The sequence below is a fragment of the Ambystoma mexicanum genome, chromosome 2p (genome assembly GCF_040938575.1).
Source record: "Ambystoma mexicanum isolate Mex_15411 chromosome 2p, UKY_AmexF1_1, whole genome shotgun sequence".
Taxonomy (NCBI): Eukaryota; Metazoa; Chordata; class Amphibia; order Caudata; family Ambystomatidae; genus Ambystoma; species Ambystoma mexicanum.
Genome location: NC_090923.1, coordinates 653,126,232 through 653,145,473, shown reverse-complemented (window position 1 = coordinate 653,145,473; position 19,242 = coordinate 653,126,232). Strand labels below are relative to the sequence as shown.

The 19,242-nt window shown below is 46.2% G+C and overlaps 1 protein-coding gene across 4 annotated transcripts in view; it reads right to left on the bottom strand.

Moving 5' to 3' along the window:
• Positions 1-19,242, bottom strand: part of ACTN4 (actinin alpha 4) — an 896,467-nt gene that overhangs the window by 654,709 nt on the left and 222,516 nt on the right. For all 4 annotated transcript variants that reach the window (XM_069644198.1, XM_069644197.1, XM_069644200.1 and 1 more), the window contains exons 2-3: positions 16,228-16,342; positions 15,138-15,257 (exon numbers count right to left, since the gene is read on the bottom strand). In XM_069644198.1, coding sequence (XP_069500299.1) covers positions 15,138-15,257; positions 16,228-16,342 — 235 coding nt within the window. The remainder of the gene's footprint in view (positions 1-15,137; positions 15,258-16,227; positions 16,343-19,242) is intronic.

Below are 19,242 nucleotides of genomic sequence, written 5' to 3'. Positions count from 1 at the left end.
AAATACATGCCAGCTGTGAAAAGTCACAAAACTTTTTCATGGTCCGCTCAACCGATGCTGGGGAAACAGCCAGCTGGCAATCTACTAGGTGCAGCAGCTTTACTTTTCAGTAGCTCTAGTTTCATGAAGTTATCCAGTTTCTTTCAGTTTGTGGGACTCCATTTCATTTCTAAAACACAACACTACAAATACCAACGTGAATATCTATTCCCTGCCATTAGTGATGCTTGGAAAATTGAACAATTGGCTATTCAAAGTACATTCCCCGACAAACGGTTCAGGCTAGCCGGCGATGGACAGTGACAGCCCAGGATTTTCTGCTAAGTACTGCACCTACCATTTTCAGGACATGGAAAGCAAGAAAATTGTGAATTTTTTTGGTCGTGCAGGTGTCCCAATGTAAAATCATCAGTGGCCACGGAGAAACTTGGCTTTATAAAATCAATGGAAGATCTACAATCGAGAGTAATGCAAATTGACCTCATAGCCACGGACAGACACGCTTCAATAGCCAAGACAATGAGAGAGCATGATCCAAACATTAATCAATTTGATGTATGGCATGTTGCCAAATCAATAAATAAAAAAATCTCGGCTGCAGGGAAAAAAAAAGGTTTTGAAAGTATTTCACAATGGTCCCAGTCTTCCAGCAACCATCTTTGGTGGAGCTCCAACACATGTGATGGGTCTGTGGAAATTCTACTGGAAAAATGGCGATCTCTAATGCACCACTGTTCAAACAGGCTGAAAACCAACATTTCCACCAATGTGAACATGGCCCTTTGTCCCCAGAGCAGGCACGGAAGAAGAAGTGGTTGATCCCATCTTCACCTCCACACAAAGCCCTTGAGAAGATTGTGTTTGATAAAACTCTATCAAGTGATCTGAAGGGACTCTCAGAATTCTGTCACACTGGAGATTTGGAGGCGTTCCACAATATATGCCTAAAGTACAGGCCAAAGAGATTGCATTTCGGCATCCAAGGGATGAAAGCGAGGACTTTACTAGCGGTATTCGCGCATAACGAGAATGTAGGCCGGGAACAATCTAGGACTGCAGGGAACTTAGGGTTGCTTCGCTACAATATAGCCTTTACAAAAAGAAGCAAAAAAATGGGTTGTCAAACCAGTATATGAGGTAATGGAATTCGATTTTGTGAAAGATCTTATTGTTAATGTCGTTGAGATGCATACTCATGGAATTGCGCACAAAATGTTCAGAGCACACATACATTGCCACCAAACATTGCCAACGTGCCATGTCCACCCAAAGAAGAGCTCGTTAAATCGTTCAAAACCCGGTATAAATGATTACCATTTATTTTTTGCAAAAATAGTTTTTATAAACTGTACAAATAAAGTATGTGATTTGTCTTTTGAAATCTATCCTCTTAGTCATTTTATAACTTTTTTTTACAATTATTATGATTGCTTTCACATTTAACACATTTTAGTCGAGCTACTGTGGGACCTTCATTTTTCGTGTTAATGACCAATGGATAACAGTGTGTTAGAATCTTTGGGTTTTGGCAGTAGCCTTGACAAAGTTTCTGCAAAAAGCTGAATATCTGCTCGTCCTAGAAAAGGTATTATACCTAGGCCACAAAACATTCTAGGCACGCAAGAAGTACTGCCTGTGAAAACATGCCATGGGGTAAGCAGAGGTGGCCATATTACTAGACACATTTTGACTCCGTTTTTGTGTTACACCGACTATAATTTGGGAATAGGGGGCATTCTGTCATTGGCAAATTTGACCTACAGCTGAACAGTGCCCCGAACAACGAGCAGTGACAGCCCCCAATTTCCTGTGCTCGTGCTTCGAAATTCATGTCATCGTGGATGCGTTGACATGGGATGTTGCAAAGTAAGAATGCATGTTCATTGTGAGTGAAGGTTGCCAGCTTTTAATTTTTGCTTGGGAGCTGGGGAGGCCCACACGTCCCGCGCTCAGTAAGGTTCGATAGTTTTTTGACCTTGAGAGGCAGGGACCATTCCAAAAGGGATTGAATTTAAGGGGGTGGGGGGTGTAATGTATGATATGATAAGGTTGTCCATTCCAAAACTGCACCTAGTTGCATATAAATTCAGTTTATGAAAAATCGTTGACACGAACGGAGGAGTCTGCATTGCAAAAAGAGAGAATGGAAATGCCGAATATAATGTACGTTTCTCTTTAGACGATTTCAAACCAGAACTAGTCTAAATACGAATAGCTGACCCTTATTGCTGAGGCACATTGTACTTGTTCGTTCTGTGTTGCATATTGCAATGAAGTGATAGCCCAGCACACAAAGGTTGCACTATCTACCGGGCACATGGGCAGGCCAGCATCGAGACGCATGTAGACCACTGCTAGTTTCTCTCTGGTTCTACGTTAATAAAGCATTACATAGTTTGTGCACCTCGAATTCTTGCCCCAGTTTATGCATTACGTTTAGAGCTCCACATACTCCATTGCACTATCCTCGGAAGCGAATTGCGGGGTACTATGGTATTCCACGTTGTATTCTCTCGGTTCACATTACGTCACCTCTGCGCTAAGAAAATGATTTACTGTAATAAAGATCGGCTACTGAGACACATTTCTATTTTTATCTTTTGCAAACAGGTACATCGTGCCATTCTGCAATTGTCATCTATTCCAGATCCCGACCGATGGGTTCTTCAACCGCCAGCTGCAGCTACATGTCAATCACTGGATCTACTTAACCATCTTTTGGGACGACAGCCAAGGTCCAATTTGCCCGTATGTGGTCCCAGCGATCAGGAGCAACATAGAAGCCTTTATGGTGGTCTAGTGCCGAGTTTATGGACCAGCTTTGCAATTCACTGTTCGACCGAAGTGATTCAAGTAGACAAAAGGAACACCCTGTTTACCCAAAAGGAACAGCGCGTGACTCACGATAAACATTTGCGGAATGAGAGCAAAGAAATAAAGTTCTGTTTTGATTAATTATGTCAGATGCCGAAAGTTATCGAAACATTTAATGTGAAATAAATGTACTTTACCAATTGTACAGTCTTGTTGTTTCCTTTTAAAGAACAGTTTCATATTCCTAATAGTGACGCGCTGTGCTGTGAGACGATGTGTGTTTTCTGGGTTCCGCGTCTAGTCGCGTAGTTGACGGCTGGGCGCGTTTGGCTATGCTGCCCAGTAACGTCATGGGGAGAGGCGGAGAATATCAATGATTTGGTGATGTCAGGCTCAGGGTCGTGGGATATGATTTAGTGCCGCAAACGCAGGTCACCCAGGGCGATGCGGCAAGTTATAAGATTATCACAAAATGGCCACGCCCTGCTGCCCGATTTGGCTTGTGTTCAAGAGACAAAAACTCGGGTAAGGTGCATAGGAAATGTTTGTACGATCGATCGCATTATTATAAAAAACACATGGCTGAGCCATAGGGACAATAAAATTTCTGACCAAACCATTCCTTTAACGAATATGTCGACAATAACCTTGCTAAAGGTTTTTATCAGGCACTCGCGGGGGCACTCATCTTTTTTATACCTAAAAAGGACTGTTCTGATTTACGTCCTTGTGTGGACTGCCGGCAGATGAATGACATCACAATAAAAAAACTGGTACCATCTACCCTTAATTCCGACATTGATCAAGTCCAAGGAGCCATGATCTATACCAAGCTCGAACTTATAAGAGCCTATAATATGGTGCAGACAAGGGGATGAATGGAAAACAGCATTTAGGACCAGAGAAGGGCGATATGGATGCTTTGTTATGCCCTTCGGTTTATGCAATGCACCTGCTGCTTTTCAACATTTTGTAAATGAGGTGTTCCGTCCCCCAATTGATCATTTCGTCGCGGTCTACTTACACAATATACTGGTGTACGCCAACTCATTAGCTCCCCATGCCTTACATGTAAGAGAAGTACTGAATTACTACATAAACATAGCCTATTTCACAAGTTGTCAAAATGCTCATTCCATCAAACAACGGTTGCATTTCTTGGGTATGTTTTTATCACCGGACTGTATATATGGATCCCAAAAAAGTACAGGCAGTTGAGTGGCCTCCACCCAAGAACATCAAGGACCTGCAGAAATTGCTTGCTTTCTCCAACTATTACAGGCGTTTCATCTCTTGCTATTCACAGATGACTTCTCATTTAACAGCGCTTCTAAAGAAAGACGTCCCTTGCTTATGGAGTACTTTGATAGACCGCATTCCGCTCCCTGAAAAAATCCATTTATCTCGGCAACAATCCTTCAACTACCAAACTCCGAGATTCAGTATACGATAGAGACAGGCCTCTAACATAGCTCTAGGAGCAATCCTATCTCAGTGGCATGCACCAGGCAAACCCATGCACCCGGTAGCCTTCTATTCAGGAAAACTCAATGAGGCTGAGTGGAATTACACCATCTTCGATAATTAACTCCTTGCGAAACGCTCTCAAAGAATGGAGACCTTATCTGGAGGGTGGGATGACTATGAACCCCTCGAGCATGAGCCCTTCCCACCTGGTTACACTCTCACCGTCCGGAACAGATCACGAAGGGGAGGATGGCTTGCAATATTACCCAAAGACCAATTCAAGCCATTAACCAGGGACACCTACACCAGCACCACAGACTACGAATACCTCCTGTTAAAACTCCAACTCGCACAGCTTCCTACTCATCTACAGACACCCCGGTTATAAGAAATATTTCACAGACACATTTTGTAAAGCACTGGCTGCCAATCTCAGACATACAACCCTCACCATCCTAGGAGACTTCAACATATGGTTCAACTCCCCATCAAACCCTATGACCAGGGCATTCGTAGACAGCCTAGATCCACTCAATCTGAAACAGCACACCTCCACTCCCACCCACACGAGAGGCCACATCCTCGACGTAATATTCAGCACCGCAAACATCTACCCAGCCCCCGATCATGGATAGATCACTTAGCACTCTGCCACTGATTACAGTGTTGAGTGGTATGGTAAGACAAACACCCCGCACGCCCACCCCCAACAGCACCCTCCACTTTCCCACTATGAAACAAAGTAGTAATCACCGCTGATCTTGAACCCTCTCTGCAACTTCCTCAATTCACTCTTCCTTGTGGAAGGACCCCAAGCAATAGACTCATTTGACCTCTAGCTTACCAATGCCCTCAAACCTCTCACCCCACCTACATGTACCGCACAGAGATCTGGACCAACGCCGAGGTGGTTCACCCCTAATCTCAAAACTCTCAAGCACTGTCTGGAACTGACCTGGAGAGCAGACCCTTCATCCCAAAACGAAACCACCCCATCAAGAACAACCAGAATTTACAGATCGAAAATCAGAAAAAACAAGAAATCATTCTATGGGAACAGAATCCATAATTCTTTCAACTCAAGTAAGGAACTACATAAAATCATAGCACAATTCAAATCCCCCTCATGCTGGACGCCTGTCCACGCCGAGCTCTCAAGCCTTATGCAACAACCTCTCGCTCCATTTCTACAATCCCGCCAACGAAAGACACAAAGCCATCATCACCAAACTAAGAATCCTTCCGCCACCGACCCTCTCGCTTGCAGCACCCCACCCAAACCCCCCCACAATCACAATCTTCTTTGTACTCTTTCTCCCCCATCACACACCAAGAATTCCTCTCGCTTGTAGCAGTCAGCCGCCCATCAGGCTCCCCAGAAGACCTGTGCCCACCCTCAATGCTAAAAAAATACAAACCACCTGTCCAGGTAACGTCACACGCATAACCCTGAATCACTCACATCAGGATATGATATGGCATTTATAACGTGCCTATAAACAAGTGTAAACATCCTACACCAAACCAATTCCCAAAAAAACGACCCTTGACCCACTCCTGCCCCAAAAACTACCGACCTATCTCCAATAGGATTGACCATGCCGCTTACACACAGCTTGACCAATTTGCTGAAGCCAACAACCTCCTAGACCTGGCGAAATCAGGTTTCAGACCGTTAAGGGGAACAGAATCCTCCCCCCCCCCCCTAGTCTCCATCTGGGACGACCTAAAAAGAACAGACGGCTACGCGGTCCTCATCCCGTTAGACCTTTCCGCAGCCTTCGATACCATCGATCACTCGATTCTATTAGTCAGACTACAAACACTAGGAATCACAGGCACAGCCCTTTCGTGGATCTCCTCCTTTATCTCCCAACGGTTGCAAATCCTGCATCTCGACCAGTTCACATCCATATCACATCCAGTTTGTAAAGGTGTGTCCCTCACCCTCCCCCCCCACCCCAAGTACCGTCCACGTCACCATTAATCTTCAATTTCTACATACATCCCATCTCCGCAATCATCCTCTCGTACAACCTTACCTGCTACAACTATTCAGACGATACCCAGATCATCCTCAAAATCCCAAACTTCGAAGGCTCTGCCTCTGACATTGATCACTGTGTGACGACCAACCACCTCGTCCTCAACACTGGGAAGACTGAAAACCTAGACTGCAGGAAAACACCACTCATCCCCCCAACCAATCCCATGGCCCAAATCACTAGGACAAACACCCCGCACCCTCTAACGTGGTAAAAAAAAAACTTGGATGCGAATTTGACTCCAATCTATCCCTCACCCAACACACCACCAGCATATCCAAAACATGTTTCTTCCACCTACATATCCCCAAGCGGATTGTCCCCTACCTCACTTATCCCCATTGTTTCTCAGCCATCAACTCAGTCATCCTCTCCCGCCTACTCTATCCAAACTGCCTCTACCTAGGAGTCCCAGCATCCCAACTAAGGAAACTCAAAAGAATCCAAAATGCGGCAGCAAGTCTGCTCATTAACCTGCCCACCAGAGAAAACATCAGCGCTACCCTGAGAGTCCTCCACGGGCTCCCTATTGCTCGATGCATCACCTTCAAAGCCATAAGCATCACTCACTGTGCAGTCCACAACACCAGCCTCGAATTACTAAGACAAAATTGTCCCCTACCAACCTTCCAAGAACCTCAGATCTCGCACTGTATTTCGCCTAGTGATCCCACCCAACAGCTCCATTAGACTTGGTGGTTCCTACCTCTCCGTCCAAGCACCAATCAGCTGAAATTCCCTCCCATTACACAACACGGAAAACTACCTGAAATTCAGGAAGGCCCTTAAACCGGACTCTTCCCAATACTCTCCTAATCCACTGCTCCCTGTGAATACACCACTAATAAACGCCCACGCATCAATCACAACCCAGGGGCCGGCAGCTCTCGCAGCAGATTCTCCCGACACCACCGACTGGTACTCCAGGTAAGCCAGCAGCTTTCGTTGTGGCACACCACCCACCCGCAACACTCCCACCGGACAAGCACTCCAGGTAGCCAGCAGCTTTCGCTGGGGCACACTCGCAACATTCCCAGCATGCCCCCGCCCGCTCACATGAGAGATGATTAACAATGAAATAAGTAACCCAGGGTGGCACACGCCCATCACCAAGTAATTCATGGTCACTCTTAACCTGCATCGCTCACTCAGGGAAGCTCTCAACACTTGCAATCTCCCACTACTAAGGTATTCCCAAATCTAGGTTCAACAAACCATCAATTTCTGTTACACTACGGGAACCTACTGTGCTATAGGCGGAAACCTACGGCACTATGAAGCCTAGGCACGCACCTCCGCCCCCCCCCCTTCACCCACTATGCAGGATTCTCGAATCTAGATGTAGCCTCATCCCTCGTTTATTATTTGAGACCTACTGTATTCTTAGACCGAAGCTTGTTGCACACTATACAGGATTCCCAAATACAGGTGCAGCCTCCACCTTTGTTTACTGTATAATTAAACCTACTGCATTGTAATACCTAGGCCCCTCTCCCACTGCACAGGATTCTCAGATCTAGACGTAGCCTCCGTCTTGGTTTACCATATGCCTAAACAGACTGCACTTTGAAACCTACGCCTTTCTCCCAGTATACAGGATTCTCAAATCTAGGTGTAGCCTCCATCTGTTTAATATATGCAGATACCTGCTACATTATGAAAGCTTGGCCCATTGGTATAGGACTCCATTCTAGACCTGGACATACATTGCCCGAACAGAGCAATCTGAGCCTATGGTACGTATATCTTCACACCACTAGTGTGGACACAGGCCGCAGGCACAGCCAAGCATCCATGCATGCATGATAGAATACAGCTACGGCCAAGCACATCCGGTCTAGTGCACACATAGCCGCCCAGACTGAAACACCGGACGTACCTCAACACATCTGCCACTAGCATACAGCGACCACCACCCAAAAGGAATTTGGTATAGCTGGCCTCACATAGACTCTCTCAACAATAGCAATCTATCTCTAACCGTCAACAACACCCACCCATGTGTCTGTCCTCTCAGGGTGCTTAGTCGAGCCTTGCCAACCACCCAAGTCCTAGAACGGCAACATGCACACATGCATCTAAGCTACACTCCCTGGAATTTCCAACCACATTGACTACGGTCACCAACAGCGCTCAGAGGAAAAAGCGCATTGAGGCCACGCAAGTGGGGAAAATAACCAAATACAATACTATTCTCACCGTGGTGGATTCCTTTACTAAAATGGGACATTTTGAACCAGTTAAAGGAATACCTTCTGCAGTGGGAATGGCGCAAATATTCCTTACAACAGTAGTAAAACACCACAGCCTACCTGAGAGCATCATATCAGATATAGGATCCCAATTTGTGTCCCGTTTTTGGAAGATTTGGCAGCAACATCTGGAAATCAAAGCCCATCCGTTAACAGAGTATCATCCACAAAGCGACAGGCTAACAGAGAGAGTGCATCAAAACTTCGAACAGTATTTCCGGTGCCATTGTACCCAAACACAAAGCTATTGTATTTGTTTTCTTCCATTAGCCCAGTTTGCTAACAACTTTATACGCACAGCCACAGGTTCAACACCATTTTTTTCCTATACACCAGCCAACATCCAAAGATGATGCCTCTTAATCCGCTGCCTAACAAGTCCCTACAAGAACACACCATTTCTTATTCGCGAAGAGAAAAATATCACCCACCATGTGTGGCGAGCGAACATTTTGCACCCTGTTAACAAGTTACTTAAAAAAAAAAAAAAGTCTGAAGCAAACCTTATTTGCACGTCTCAATATTTTGGGACTCAAGATCCATTGTACCCTCCTGGCTTGAAGCCCTCTGTATTTGTCAATTTCTTTCCATTACCGATTTACCTTGAACTTCCCTGATGAGCACTTGTATGAGGCTTTATAAGCATTTTAAATATGGGTTGTATCTCAGACAAGTAAGGGACAAAGAAAAATACAGAGGGCTTCAAGCAGGAAGTTCAAGGCTCAAATATGACCTTTGATCACATATGGAGCAGGATTATTACATCATGCTTTTTCTACCTTGCATTCTCCAATCCTCAGCTTTCCCGTGACCACGGTGTTCACAATTCAGCTTACGTTTTTGGTCCCCAGCAAGCCTCCTTTTTAGAATTTACCATTCCACCGCTATGTGAATTTCACCCAGTGGCAGGTAGAGTGGAGCAGAGGAGTCACTCCAAGAAAGCACAAAGCACAAACAGAAACAGCATCCATTGACCCGCAGGACAGGACCGGCACTCCGTGAACGAAAAAGTTATCAGCCATAACTCAAAGGTACGTATCACACCATCTCAATGGAAGATAGCCGAAGGCACGTTCCCCCCCACTCTCACACATCTGCTATCATCCACTACTTGAAGACACTTCGAACAACCTCTGCCACTAGACTGCGCCAAGTATCACAATAAAAATTCAGTCTAGCTGGAAACACTCTCCGTGACTCGCATACCCTCCCGGTAGCCTTCACAGCACCCATCCACAAGCCAACTCTACATGGGTGGCTAGCAGGCACATAGCCACCCGTACCTACCTTTGTACTCACTAAAATGCACACACGCATTCTAAATTCCTCAGACTAATCTCTCATACCTCCAATGGCAACAGGCGTTATACAAACACCATATTACATTAATTTCTATGGGGCCCTCATTTTCAATTGAAGTATTTTTATGGCACTCGACATATCCTGCTTCTTAAAACTCAAACCAACATCCAACTGTTGGTTATTGAATGCTCTGTGTTGTGAAATAAAAGCGATTGCTTGTGCTTTAAAAAGTGGGGATGAGCCTCTAATCATCTTAAAATAAGTGGTGGGCCTGCTTTGGGTTATTTATTGGCTATAATGCACCTATACACAATGTGCATGCATGTTTGTACGTAAAGCAAGCTTATTGTACAATCGTTCGGGGAGTGGCTAGATGACGCTGTAAAGTCAAACTATACAGAGTCTCTCCCAACGAGACAGAATATACATTTAAAATGGTCCCATATATTGTATTACAATCCACAGCCCACATGTGATAGGACAACACCTATACAAAAGAAATACAATCTTTCTCCCATTCTCATTGGTTGCAGTTATCTTAACATCTTCCGGCTCACGTGTACAACACACTCCTTTTTAGGATTTGTCCATGGCAGGTTTCACATGCAAACATAATTCATGTAAAGACCCAGCTAGTCTCAGAACTCCTAACCCTAAATGTAATTTCACATTACATTTAGGGTGAATCCATGAAAGATACCAACGCTGAAGAAATGGAGTTACAGCTAAGAAATGACACCCTTCTCCAGCATTGGATCTTACATGGATTCACATGCTGTGAATAGATTAAATAGCAATACTAATAACCCTTGGAGGTGCATGACAGGTAAACCAACCCCATGCTCCCAGACCATAACCAATAACATCCAACAACATGCATGATAACAGAACCAGCAAGTGATACAGTAAACACAAACCCTGGAAGCTGCGGGGCTTACCTTATTGAAACAGGCATTGAAGGACCGCCCGTCCCACCTGTACATCTTCCTAATGTTGCTGACCCAGACAATAGTGGCTGGTGACGGTATGCTGCAAGGCCCAAGAAGCCACCTGGCAAAGGTCAATGAGCGGGATTCCAGCCCAGAGCGCCGCTGACGACGCGGACGACGCCATAGACCTTGTAGAATGGGCTTTAGGATTGCCCCTCAAGGGCTTGCCAGCCTTTTCGTGAAAACGAAATCGTGGACAAGACACAACGGGAAAGTCCTTGCTTGGAAATGGACTGTCCCTTGGTGGAAGTACTAAAATGCACAAACAGCTGTTTCGACTGCCTGAAGTCCTGAGTACGGGCCAGATACAACTTCAGCGCCCTCTTAACGTCCAGAGAATGCAGGGCTCTTTCCGCCAGCTTGGTCGCCTTAGCGAGGAACGAGGGCAAGGCAATTGTAGCAGGTTTGTGAAACTCTGAAGGCACTTTTGGTATGAAGCGCGGATTAATAGACAGAAGAACCTTGTCCCTCATGAAACGCAGTTACGGTGTGTCAATGACCAGCACCTGAAGCTCTGATATTCTCCTGGAGGATGCGATTGCCACTAGAAACACGACTTTCCACGAGAGGAACTTCAAGGACACCGTCGACATGGGTTCAAACGGCGGTTTCATAAGCAGTGAGAACCACACTGAGAATCCATACCGCAGCAAACCTTTCGTCAGGGGGGAAATGTCCGAAAAAGTCCTTTCAGAAAATGCTTAACCAATCTGTCACTGAACAGAGGAGTAGCATGACGCCACCTGGTAAATCTGGAAATTCCCGCTAAATGCACCCTCACTGAAGACAACGCCAGGCCCCCCCTGCATCAGATGCAGCTAGTATGGGAGAACCTGGCCAGGAGTAACCTCCAATGGCCTCACTCCCGGCTGCTGTTCACACCAGGCACAGAATTTCACCCATTTTCTACTTTGAGACATTAGTGGAAGGCACCCTTGCCGCCTCCAGGATCAGACGGCCCTTCTTTGAAAAACCTAAATGACCAAACTGAGTGGTAAGGAGCCAGGCAGCCAGGCTCAGATGCCGGATCGTGATGCCACACTCTCCCTTTGTCCTGTTATAGTAGATCTGCCTCCGCCCCAGACGAAGTGACTCCTCCACCGCTAGATGAAGGAGATCTGAGAACATCTGTCTGGGCCAGAACGGGAAGACCAAGATTATTCTGCACTGGTATCTGCGCACCCACTGGATCGTCCATCAAAGCAGCGGAAATGGAGGGAACAGCTACACGAAGAGGCCCGTCCATGGGAACGAGAACGCGTCCCCTTTTGACCCTGGATGAGCCACTCTGCTGGCAAACAACGGGCTCTGTTTGTTCTTCGGCGTGGCAAATAAGACGAGAGGGGGGAACCCCCGCCCACTTCCTGAAGATCTTCATCACCTACTCCTTCAGCATCCATTCATGCACCTGCCCCCCCTGTCTTTGCCGAGATAGTCTGCCTGCACATTCGGGACCCCCCGGCAGATGGTAAGCCTTAATGTGAATTCCGCAAGCAATGGCCAATGCCACACCACCTGAGCCTCTCTGGACAGGAGCCGAGAATGTGTGCCCCCCCTGCTTCCTTAAATAGAACACTGTGGTGGTATTGTCGGTCAACATTCGAACCACCACCCCTTGGATGGGAGGGATGCCCAGTGCACCGCTTGCAACTCCAGTACGCTGTGCAATCCTGCCTCCTCCTGGGACCACAGGCCCTGCGACTGGTCGAGGTGCGCTCCCCAACGCACCCGAGGAGCGTCCGCCACTATCATGAACTGAAAATCCGTCTCCAGCAGGGGCATACCCCGTACCAGATTGATTGTGCATGCCTTTCATCGCAGGGCTTCCACCAGTCCCTTGGAGATTACCACCTTGTCCGACCACAACTCTCGACTCTGCGAACACCTGTCGGCGAGGAATTCTTGTACAGGTCCCAAGAACAAGCAACAGTTGGGGAGAAGCAGGATGCCATGGACCCCAGCAGTAACATGTAACTGCGGACCCAGCCCACTGTTCCCCGGGCCCACTCTGCCGCTCTGGACTGCAGCTTCACCCCTCGTTCCTCCGACGGCTTCATCCGATTGTCCTTTGTGACAAACTGGGCACCAAGAAAAAGAAACTGCCTGGATAGCGTCAGAAAGGATTTTGAAAAGTTTACTGCGGAGCCCAGTCGTCGTAGCAGGTTCATGGACGCCTGGCGAGCCTCCCACGCCCTTTCCGGCGACAGCCCCCGTACCAACGAGTCGTCCAGATATGGGTACACATGATACCCCTCCCTGCGGAGGAAGGCAGCCACCGGAACCAGACATTTCATGAACGTTCTGGGCACAGACTTCAGCCCAAACAGGAGGACACGGAACTGGTAATGGTCGTCCCCAGACCAGAAAGCGCAGTAACTTGCAATGGTTTGGCCTCATCGGGATGTGGAAGTAAGTGTCCCCCAGGCGGGGTGCCCTAAAAACTAAAGAACTTACCGGGCATCTCTTCTTCTCGTCAATGAAACTCTGAAAATGCGGAGGAGGAACATGCTGAAACACCTCCTCCCACCGCTCCAGACGACATTGAAGTGCCCGAACCGAGAGGGAATTGCAGTAGAAGCACAAGTCCCACCGATCATCCGGACCCCAACACTGTAAAGAAAGAGGATGGGGATCCGCCCTAGCGAAGCGTCGCTCGCAAGAAGAAGAAGGAAATTCTAAATGAACTGGCATAGACGGACTACTACGCGACCGCAAAACCAGAGCAGGAGAGAAGGTCCAGTCCTGACCGCATGGAGAAAAGGACTGATGGGCGATGCACTCGGCAGAGCCGAGGAGGGCGGGGTTACGGCCACGTGTGGTACCCCGCGTAAAAAGGGGACACATTTTTGAAAAATGTGATGCTTTTTACAAAAGTGCTCTGGTCCCGTCCCACAGGACGGAACGTCCCAAAAGTATGGTGGAAAGGGGACAGGACGTTGGATTGATAAGTATGTCATGCCGGAATGACATTAGTGCTTACTCACTTAAGGCTACAGCTACGCCAAATACAGCTGACATCAGTGTGCAATGCTGCCTCCTCTCGCTAACCTCCGTCAATCCTGCTCCAAACTCCACCCATCCTCCACCCAGCTTTTAGCTGTATCCAGCTGCTTCTGAAGACTGGCCTACAGCCTACACACGAGTCCAAAGAACTGCCACAGTTCACAGCATGCAGCAGTGTCTGCCAGCTGCAACTCCTCACCACCACACATTGCTTGATGGAGTTGGGTTCAATAGGCACATGCAATGGTGCAAATCAAAAGAAAAACGAACGCATGGAATACATTTAAGTCAGCCTGGCATCACACATACAGACAACTGAGAAAGCTGTGACAATCACCACCAAGGATGCAACATACAGAGCAATACATTAACTGGCAGTTAAGAGGTGGTCACAGATGCTTCACACACTCCTAAATAAAATAAGAGCAGTTGCTCTTCTGCTGCAGAGAAACAGATCAGTAGGAACATGGGTTGGCCATATTTTAGCCTATCGTCATTCTGTAGCGTTCGTAGGCAGACCTAGTTTCCAGCTGCCCAAATTAATCAGAGTTCCTCTATGACTGAGGAAATTTCAGAGCACAGGAGAAAGGACTAGGGCAAGAATCTTTCCCCGGCTCTGGAGACTAATCACAGATCACAGCTCACAGCTGCTTCTGTTACATATACAGGTACAGCCAACAGTGATAGTCTTCAAATAAGAAAGACAAAGCATCGTTTTATGTTGAAGCAACATTTTAAATCCCAGAGAAAAACTAAATAAAGCTAAGCATGTCCGTTCCACCTCGCCCCAAATACAATAGAGACATGAGGTTGCTGGACTGGCGCGGATTGAACTGAATGAAAGACACGCATGGAGCTCAATCTGCTCAGAATGCAATTCTGCAATTCATCAACTTTGTAAACTGCCTGTATTGTTAATTTTGCATCTATGCTGTTCAACAATCTCCAGTTCGCATTTACCAGAAATAAACCAGCAGGAAGATGCATATCGATCATGCAAACGTAATTACAGGTTTGACAGCGTTCAAGCACACCGCTATCAAGACTAGGAAAAGTGAAAGCCTGTGGTGGCGAGACCAAGACATCTGCTAAATTCTTACATTGGTCACTGCACAAACTTGCTGTGGGAACATGTAAAAGATTTTGTTCGCTTTTTGTGTGATCAAATTGCTGGAATTAAATTGTAGCTTTGGCGTCACATAAAAACTCGAACACACATGCATCAACTGAGAGAGAAATTGACAAAGTGGGCACCTCAAGCTTACCTTCTGCGCCAATGGAAACCAACTTCACTCCTTTGCTGGCAATGAAGTCGAGAGCTTTATTCACATTGTTTATCTTGTGTACTCTCATTTTTCCCCGCTCTGGTTTAGGTAATCGTTCTCCTAATAGAAAATATTGAAGCGCACAATTTGATGATTAGTTCAGGTCAGGAAGAATACTTTCAATTACAGTCGATTTCAGACATAGCTACTCAGACGAAACACAGGTATGCCAGAGTTTTTAATCCGTGTTGAGCTCTCCAACCTGAAAGTAGTCCTCAAATCTTGGGTGCCAGACGCTGCTCTGAAATGCAATCCTTTCAAAGCACAAACTTTCCTTTCCATAAACTCATCAGTCCCACACATTCTCGATGGAAAACCACCCCGCCCTTTCTATCGATGTTGACAAATAGCATAGCAGGTCATTCTCGACAACCTCCACGATTCCCATTTGGCCCAAATTAAATAGGTCTTCCATACATCTTTCCTTCCGCCTTGTCCATAGCACACATTACTTTTAGCATATTGCACCCAGTCGAACTGATTAAAATTTGCTAACCATAAATACTTGCATTGCCTTTGCATCAATGCATAAATTACATAAACAATTCCCCTGGAATAATTCTACTGTGATGAGCAACTACATCACAAGCAGACTCTGGAGCAAAAAAACGATTTAGCCTCAACATCCCTTGCACCAAGAACGTAACGCCTGCTAAAAGGCAACATTTCCTCTTCATACAAAAAAAAGTGGAACCCCAATGCAAGAAAATAAAAATGTGATTGCACACGACAGTCTCCACTTCACAGGCCACTGAAGACTGTTTCCCTTGAACTCATCCAGCTGACCCAGTTGCCTTCACTTCATTGCTCCCTGTCCTTAACCATGCATGCAGCTACTGCTACAATTATGTTCTTTGTAAAGCACTCTGCTGCCATTGGGAGAGGTCTGCACAATACATTTTGTAAAACAGTTTTTAATGTAAACAAATTGCAATTCTTGTTAGGTCTCACTCACCAACAGATATCAATAGTGGTTCTGTTAAGAGCATATAAGTAAGAGCAACATGGCACAAGTTTTCAAAATTCTCACCCGATATGACCTCTAGCAGCAACATGAGCTTCAGCCCGTCTCTGAAATCTTCATCGATATTCTCAATCTGAGTCCCAGCTTTTCTCAAATGGGAGTTACACCAGGCTGTGAAGGTCTGAAATAGGTGGTATGCTGTTAGCGGGTCTCAAAATGTATACTTTGAAACCTCTTAACAAAACAAATGTTAGTCTTGTCATGCATCGGGAGGTCATACTTGGCAAGAGAAGATTCATAATCTGAGCTCTGCAGAGATCTGGCGGCATCCACAATGGATATATAAATCACTGATGGAACTAGTCTGAAATATTCACAAACAGCATTTAAAGCAAATCTTAGTTTGGTTCAAATGCAGTTTTATATGCAGACTTATATAACACTTTGGAAAAGAATTGACACCAGATATCCCAACATTGTCTTTTTTAATCTCTAAATCTAACATTTTACACAAACAACCATTTTGACATCTAACCCGTTCAACAGAGATCAAACGAAATAGATATTAAGTAACTAGAACAGCCATTTCACCGGGAAGAGGCAGTTCAGTGTGTGGGGCGCAATTTAAAAACCGTCTGTACGACTTTGGCAACTAAACTACATCTGATCAACTTTTATTCTTTTCAGTTTTGTAAATCAGAACCCTGGGCAGGTGAATAGCCCTTTCCCATTTGTCAAATTGCAGGCTATAATAAAGCGGTATGGGTCAGTTTTCTTTTAGTCTGCAAATGTGTCCTTTGCCTTATTTTTCTCTAAAAGCAGTGCACCAACAGTGCTTCACCCACCTCTAGAAACCTAAGTGAAAATGACAAAGTTACTCACCATAGTGACTACCTTACTCCTAGTCCATAGTCCCCTTTCCTCCATACTTGTGGGACATTCTGTCCTTCGGGACGGGACCTGAGCACTTAAAACATTTTAAATATTTTTTTTTAATTTGTTTAAACTATTTTTACAAGGGGGCCACCGCACGTGACTGTACCCCGCCCATCAGTCCTTTCCCATCACCAGGTCAAGGACAATTTAGCAATAACAGAGGATACTTATAAGAGGAGACGGCGGGCGGGCATATGGAGGAAAGGCGACTACGGACTAGGAGTAAGGTAGTCAATACAGTGAGCAACTTTGTTATACTCCTACGTCATGTCCCCTTTCCACATACTTATGGGAGATTCCCAAGCACGTACCAAGTATTACGGGTGGATGGACATTTCTCTTATTGTAACAAATTCTCAAGAACTGCTGGGACAAATTGGGCATCATCCCGGGAGCTCAGTCAAGACAGTAATGTCTGCAAAAGGCCGATGGGGAGGCCCACGTAGCCGCCTTGGCAATGGGCTCCCAAGGGACATATGTTTGGAAGGCAACAGCAGCCGCTTTGTCACAAACCAGATGTGCCTGAATGCCCTTTGGTGGCTAAAGGCCTTGAATCTAGTAGGCACCAAATACATGAATGCTTTCGAGGCTGGTTTCCCTTTTGGGTCACCAAACATAACAGTTGTGAAGAGCTTCTGAGTTCGCTTGTTCTGTTGAGGTAAAACTTCACAGCTTGTCCGACGTCTAGGTTGTCTAGAACCCTCTCTGCATCAGAGACCAAGTTCGGGAAGACGACTGGTAAAGATATTGACTGGTTTAAATGGAATTCAGAAACCACTTTAGGAAGGGTGAGTGCGAAGCACAACCTTATCCTTGTGGACAGTTAGGAACAGATGTTCCACAGAGAGCTTGAAGCCGATTTGTCTTGCAGACGTTACCGCAATCAAAAAAACCACCTTCCAAGAAAGGTACTCTAGTTCGGTAGTGGCATTGGTGCAAAGCGGTGAGGACCAACTTCAGATCCCATTTGGGATGAGGACCCAAACCGGCAGCAAAAGAGGAAGACCTGCAAAGTGTCTTGATGACTGGATTAGCCAGTAAAAAGAAAAGCAACTATCTGTAGACTGGTAAGGAGCAATGGCAGATAAATATGTCCTGCATAATGAGACAGGGATGCCAGAGGCAGCAAGGTCAGATACAAAAGACAAGACTGTCAATAGAAGCATGCCTGGGATCAAGCTCATGTACTGAGCTCTCGTAGAGGTTGAAGTGCACTAATGATCGGAACTCGGGCAACAGGCAGACAAGCTGAACAAATGTGGGGGAGGGGCGACGCAAATGGTGATTGCTCTAGTGAAGGACGGGAATCTGCGGCAACCTGATCGGAAAAGAAACGGACAGGCCCTGCAGTTCCAAAAACAACAGAACCTGACTGGCCACCATGGAGCTATAAAGGGGAGAGTGCAGTTCAATGCACTCCTGAGTTTCCAGAGGGACCGATGAATTAGTGGTAAAGTAGGGAAGCGTAAGCTTTCATGTCATCCCACGGGATCTGGAGGGCATCCTCCAAGGAAGGCACTCCGAGCCTGTCCCTGGAAGTATAAAGAGGAAGTTTCCGACATTGAACAGGAAAGAGGTCCAGCACTCGAGTACCCCATTGCTGGAAGATCTTGGTGAAAACGTCAGTTTTCATCTCCCACTCCTAACTCACCACAGATCGGCGGCTCAGGGAGTCTGCAGCCACACTGATGTGACCTGGAATGTGCACAGCTTGAAGCCAAACAATGTGTGATTGCACAATTCCAAATTTGGATAGCAAGGTCACCAGGAGAGGAGACTTGGTGCCCCCCTTTTTGTTAATGTTAAAGGATATTTGACCCGCACACCATCACCACCCGAGTGGTCCCCTGGCGGCTCTGAAAAAAGAAAAAAAAAAAAAAAAGGGGGGGAAAGGGGGTGGGTAAGTTATTGGGAATAAGCTGGAAAGTGCAAGAGAGCGGTGATGTGCTGTTGGCAGCCTCAACCCGGTGGGTCAGGTGGTTGGGGTGTTTTACGGTAGGCAGTCATTGTGTGCTGTTGTGCGAGTCTATGTGTGGTTTGTTTTGTTGTTGCAGTGTAGTGAAGTTTGTGCGGATTGTGTTGTAGGATTGTGGTCGTGTTTGGTTAAGAGTTTGAGATGTGTATGCGGAGGGGTGAAATCATTAG